This window comes from Lagopus leucura, unplaced genomic scaffold (assembly GCF_019238085.1).
Source record: "Lagopus leucura isolate 7727_CA_CO unplaced genomic scaffold, USGS_WTPT01 35047-0_obj-0_obj, whole genome shotgun sequence".
Taxonomy (NCBI): Eukaryota; Metazoa; Chordata; class Aves; order Galliformes; family Phasianidae; genus Lagopus; species Lagopus leucura.
The window spans coordinates 48,460-54,775 of NW_024964125.1; the positions used below are offsets into that span (position 1 = coordinate 48,460).

The 6,316-nt window shown below is 49.9% G+C and overlaps 1 protein-coding gene across 4 annotated transcripts in view; it reads left to right on the top strand.

The window, feature by feature from the left end:
* Positions 1-5,840, top strand: part of PLEKHO1 (pleckstrin homology domain containing O1) — a 15,969-nt gene extending 10,129 nt beyond the window's left edge. For 2 of the 4 annotated variants that reach the window (XM_042891857.1, XM_042891854.1), the window contains exon 6: positions 285-5,840. In XM_042891857.1, coding sequence (XP_042747791.1) covers positions 285-1,040 — 756 coding nt within the window. In that variant the 3' untranslated portion in view covers positions 1,041-5,840. The remainder of the gene's footprint in view (positions 1-284) is intronic. The other 2 variants (XM_042891855.1, XM_042891856.1) reach the window with 2 other exon arrangements.
* The last annotated feature ends 476 nt before the right edge of the window (positions 5,841-6,316 follow it).

Consider the following 6,316-nt stretch of genomic DNA (forward strand, 5'->3'; position numbering starts at 1 on the left):
TCACAACACGGTTGTGTTGGAAGGGACATTAATGATCATAGAACCATAGAACCAAGCAATCACACACATGATTGGCTTGGAATAGTCCTTACAGATTGCAGAACCACAGAATCACAGCAGCATTGGGTTGGAAGGGACCAGACAGCCCCTCAGCTGCCAGTACCTCAAACCCAGCCTATCAGCAGCTCAGCTACGCTTTCTTTTATTCCTAGCCCAGATTTCCAGCCAGGTGATGCATGTCTCAGGCGTGGGCCTGCTCCTAACGCAGCTCTTTGCCTCCCCAGGCATCTACCTCAACCTCTGATGGCATGCTGACTCTCGACCTGATCCAGGAGGAGGACGCCTCGCCGGAGGAGCACAGCACCTGCGAGGAGAGCTTCCGCGTGGACCTGGACAAGTCAGTGGCACAGCTGGCGGCCGGCCGGCGCCGCTCAGAGTCAGAGAACGTCAAAGCACCGGAGAAGGGCCGCACCGGCAGCCTGCCGCAACGCGAGGTCACCTCCTGGGACAGACCCGCGCAGCGCAAAGACTCCTTGGACAAAGGGACCGTGTACACCCCGCAGGTCCCCAAAAAACTGTCGCACTCAGAAAAGAATAAATGTGCCTCCATGGAAGAGATCCTGTCGCGGCGGGACTCGGCGCACCGCGCGGCGCTCAGGAGGGGCCTCGAGGCTCACTGCACCGATGCGGAGCCGGAGCAGCTGTCCCGGCTGCAGGAACTGGTTGCACTGAAACTGGAAAAAACTCAGGAACTGCTGACAGAGGTGAAGGGCTACGGAGAAGGCAAGAGGAAGGCGAAAGACTGCACCGCCGGCACCACCACCACCTTCTCCTCCTCCTCCTCCTCCTCCCGGTCGGACTGCGAGCGGATCCTGCAGGAATCGGAGCGGCTGCTGGGTGAAGCCTCCTCCACCTGGAGCCAGGCCCGGCGTGTGCTGCAGGAGGTCCGCGAGCTGCGGGATCTGTACCGACAGATTGAGCTGCAGCAGGTGGACTGCAACCCCAAACAGAGCTCACAGTACAGGAAGAGCATGATGTGAAGGCAAGCCTGGGGACAGGGGAGTGGGAGGGCTGTGCTTGGGCTTTTTTATTATCATAATTATATACAGTGTTCAAATGAGTGAAAAGGTGCCTGGTATCCGGATTTGCTTCTCAGAGCTTGAAACCTTCCTTCCCTCCATCACCCTGCGTGTTCCACTAAACCCACTGCAGTTCACACCTCCGTTTCACACTGCAGCCCCAGAAAGCACCGTGCCCTCCCCGTGCCCTGCATGCCCCGAGCAGCCACACACCACGCTGGGGACAGCACGAGCCCTGGCTTTGCTGCTCTAGATCTGAGCTGTCCCCTGCGTCCTAGCTCCTTTGCCAGGAGCCTTGTCTCGCTCTTGGGAATAAACAACTAAAAATACAAACAGGTTTCCGTCCCAGCGACGCTTGCAAGTCCCCATGATCCAGGAATTGCCTTGGAGGTGCTTGGGAGCTCGGTCTGACCTCAGGTTTCTGCAGTGGCTCTTGGAGAGTTTCCAGCAGGAGGGCAGCAGGGATTCAACCCCAGCTCCAGCCTGCACTGCCAAACCCAACCTGGCAGCTCCACGTCTTCCATTCTGTGCAAATAGAGGATGAAAGCCTTGAACCTATCTGTCGGTGGGGTTGTTTTGGGGCGTATTTTTTTCCACTTAAATTTCTTTTTTATTATTATTATTTTTTGCCCCTTTGGGGAAATGGAAAAATCAGGGTTGCCTATAGGCAGCGGCTGGGTGTTGAGACGTCTCAGAGGCTTTCAAGTACACCAGTGTGGTATCATCCAATTGTTACTTTTTTTATTAAGAAACTTAATTCCCTTGCAAATAATCCATGGCAGTATTAAAACCAACAGAGTTATTTCCTGGTCGCGGGTGGTGGTGTCTGTTTTCTTTGAATGGTGGCTGTCCTGTTGGCTGCGCTGCTACCCAGCACTGTGCTGCAAGGAATGCAGTTCTGTTTGCTTTCAATTAGCCCTCCCCCGACTTTCCTGCTGGAATTAACCATTAAAGTGCTGCTGTTGGCACCGGGTTGCTGAAGACTTCATTAAAGGCAAACTTCCAGCCTGCCCCTTTCACCACTCCTGGCTCTGGTGTGGCTCATTGCCCACTTTAAGGGACACTGTTGAAGGGGCAGCACTCATTCATTCAAGCTCTGTTGCAGAGCTGCTACAGTGCAGGGGAACACATTTCACCCACCCAGCACTTCTTTTATTTTCTTCCTTGTTACCTTTTCTGTCTGCCTGGGTGCACCAGAGGAAAAAACATAATCCCTCAAAGAGATTAAGGGAGAATGCATGTGAGCCACTCTGATAAAACCCTTCCCAGACAGCTCTTTGATCAAGAGAACAAGAAAAATATGCAAATTCCAGGTGTGACACTGCATTAAAATTAGCCGCGTTTTCAAAGTAGTCTGAAACCTGGGGTCTGATTTGTGCTCCTTGGGGTGGGAATGGCCCCCAGGCGTGACGCACCAGCTTGATGTCGCTGTGTGAGCATGGAAGCACACCTGGCTCTGAGCGTGCGGGGCCCATGGACCCCAACCAAAAACCAAGCGGTTTTAAATGGCGAGAATAAAAACGGGCTGCTGAGCAGTCAGAGCAGGGATTGGCCATCGGGCAGTCATCCAGAGCAGAATTTTTTTTAAGTAACCGAAGTTTCCTGTATTACTGTGCTCCTTCAACCAGGTTTTGAGACTGAATCCCATGTAATGAGACCTGGGATCTGGGCACAGCATTGCCATCCCTCGGGCTCTGAGACAAGGCATCAAGCAGCAGGGCAGGAGCGTGGGGGGTCCGACCCTTCGGAGCAACCTGTGCAAGCCCTTTTTCTTGCATTAAGGACCTTCAGAGGAAGTGATGGGGCTGAGAGAAGATGCACAGATTTACCTGCCAGAATGCAATCCCAGCTGAACAAGCATGGTACATTGTGCTGGGATGGACACAACTTGATTTAGGGTGATTTTCCATGTGTGCAGCATAAAGTCCCATCTTCATATTGGTCTCTCCCTCCCTTTCATCACTGTTGAGCAGGTCTTAGGAAGGTTCAGAATTTCCAAAGCTGACTGGCAACTGTCTCTCATAATATGTTCCTGATAGCAAGCATCATTTCTGCGGGGCAGAACGTACTGGGAGGGGAAAACTGTGCTCTTCACAAAAATACCTATAAAGTTATCCATAAATTAGCAACCCCTGGCTGAACACACTGAGCTAACAGAAAGGATAGAAAGATAACTAGATGATACAAATGAAAGGTTCCTTCCAACCAAAGCCATTCTGATTCTGTGATCTCCCACCTCTTCTCCCAGGTGGGCTGTTGTTCTGCCCTCTTTATATGTTTTTATGTTAAAAATTATTTCAAATGTTGCAGAGTTCCCCCCATCCATCCGACTTCTGGGATTAGAGCTGAAAAGCCAATTATGAGCAAGAATGGCAGGTGCATGGAAAACCGTGATGCCAGCCGTCAGGTGCCACTGCACAAGCTCAGCAAATGGGGCCAGGGGCTCCCAGAGTGGGAGTCAGCCCTGTGCCATTCTCTGTTCTGCCATGGAAAGGCAGAGGAGCTGGACACCGTAGTTCAGGACCTCACTTTCTTACTGAGTCACGTTGGAAAAGACTGGGTAGAAATTCTGTTGGTTTTTTTCTTCTTTGAAAAAAAGAAAAAACAAAACAAAACAAAACTATAATAAACCTCTGCAAAGGATTCCAGTAGTTTTGGAGTTGGAATGTGCAGGAGGGCGCTCAGCACAGTGACTTTGAGCCCAACCCAGCAGATGCGCAGGAAGGTGAAGCCCTGCACACCGGGAACCTCTTCATCATCTCCAGGACACAAAGCCTGATGTCTTCAAACCCCATCAGCGCTTCTGCTTTTTTCATGAATGGCATCAGGCAGCAATTTTTTAGGAAGACCATGTTTTACCACATGAGTTTTACCACAAGACAGCAGATGAGTGGCAGAGCCTACCTGGAAGCCAGGAGCTTTTGTGTTTTGCTTTCATCCCTGTGGTGGCCGCATCTGTCTGTAATGCTGTGTTGCACATTTGGAGGAATCGGGGAAAATTCACAAGGGAAGGAGGCAGGAAAATCCTCAGTTATTTACTGGTGTGGAGCAGCATTGGGATCTCAAAGGAACTTCTGGAAAAAAGCAAGAAAGCCACCTGTCTGCTCCTCCTCCCGCTGCTGCTGTGTCTGCCACCGCTCCCTTTGCTGCCAGAATCCAGAGCTATTGAAGACTTTTCCAAATCCCCTCAGATCTGCATTCCCTTCTTTATGCACAGCTGCATTGTAATGAGGAAGCTGCCCTTGATCCAGCTGTGCGATGTTTGTAAACCAGCTTGCACCTACTTACTGTCTTTTGCAATACGAAACAGCTTTCCTTGATTCTGTGGTAGGGAAATATTTCCCTGCTCCCCTCTTCAGTCTCTCTCGTCCCTCCAAAAATAAACTACAAAAAGGCAGAAAGCCTCCCACAGAGCAATCTTCATCCCAGCTTGTATTTCTGGGGCTTTCCTCTCGCCTTCACATCCAGGTCCTGATCTCAGAAGACTTCCCAACCCAGCTGCCCTTCACTGCCCATCCGCCAGCACGGCATTCCCCTTGGCTGGGGCGTTGCGCCCAGGGCCCCTGCCCTGAATGAGCAGAGGTTTCAGAGGGCTGGGAGCTGTTTGCACCCAAGCCACAAGAACCTGAAGCGAACCAAAGGCGCAGGGAGGAACAAAGCAGGGACTTAAAGCTGCCTCTCACTGCAGCTCACCCCACAACCAACTGCCAGCCTTCTGGCAAAGCAAAGGATCTCAGGGACTCAAGAGTTTTAGTTATTTGCTAGAAGGTTGGTTTGGTATGAAGGCAGTGCAGACATCTGAAGGATGCCGTGACACTTGCTGAAGAGCCTGGGGGGCAGTAGCAAGGCTACCCGAGATCAACCTTCATGTCTACCTTGCTGCATGAGAAGGGAGCATTCTCCTCTTCATTTTCTGCATCCAATACTCAAAGGGATCAAATACTGTGTAAACTAGGACAACAAATGGAAAGCTGGCCCTTGCCGTAATGAATTTTCATGCCTAATGAATCATATGGGTTCTTCCTCTACAGTCAGAGCAAAATACGTTTCCAAAAAATCCCAGGAGGGAATTTAAGGAATTGGGTCCTGTCTTCCCCAAGAACATATCAGTGGTTTAGGAATGAAAATGCCTTTGTGTGGGGTGATGGGGCAGGATTCATTTTGCCTGCTATTCGTCCTTTCCCTGCCCAAAGCTGGTACCTTCATAGACATTGACTATTTCAGATGCGTAGCAGGGGGTGGATGAATCACCTTCTGGAGGTACTGATTTCTTTCCTTTACTGTATGCAAGCCCAGACAGAGAAAGCTGAAGGAACCGATTCCCACCTGAAAGCAAAATGCCATGTCGTGTCTCTAACTCCACGGACAGCCTTCGTTTCCACATATGTTGTACAAAGAGGCTTTGAAGGTGCTATTTTTTGCTGCAACTGCTCAATGAATATTTACAAACAAGATACTGGTTTTGTTGTTGCTTGATCTATTCTTTTCTTCTTTGAATTGTATTTCAGTTTCTCCTTTCTTCTTCTTGAAAAGGGGATTCGGGAGGGGGGAGCGGAATGGGTTGTATCAGAAAAAAACTGCACTGATTTTTATGTGAAAGGAACCTTCCATATGTACAGACTCTGGGACATTGTTCCAGTCTGCTGCAGCTCTGTTTACTTTGATTGATTTTAAGGCTGTGATGAAAAGAATTTTTTAAATTAAAGGAAAATAAAATAATAATAAAAAAAGTCTTTCTTAATGGGTCTTGCATAACTAGAATGAAGTGTTATTTCCTGGACTGATATCAAGCACTGCTTCATGTTGATGAATGGCATGTATTAAATAGAGGAAGATGGCATGGAGCTGCTGCAGTGGTCCAGAGGAGGTTGTGGGGATGCTCCAGGAGCATGCAGCTCATTGCACACACTGATGCAGAACCACCAGGTGCCTGCTCAAGGCACGGATGTTGTGCAGCTCTTTGCATTACACAGCTCCCTCCTACATGTCCTTTAAATATCCAGTAACACTCTGCAGTATGAAAGGGAAATGTTTTGTTGCTTTTGCTGCTTGCAGATCCCAATATCTGCTCTCACACAGAGCACAGATTTCATGCCCCAGAGGCACCCAGAGCTACCCAGAGCCCTTCATGTGCCCAGGGGCTCAGACAATCCACGCAGCAGGCTTAAAGGCAGATGGACTTGATGAAGTCCACAGGCCTCCTTCCCTTCCCTTCCCTTCCCTTCCCTTCCCTTCCC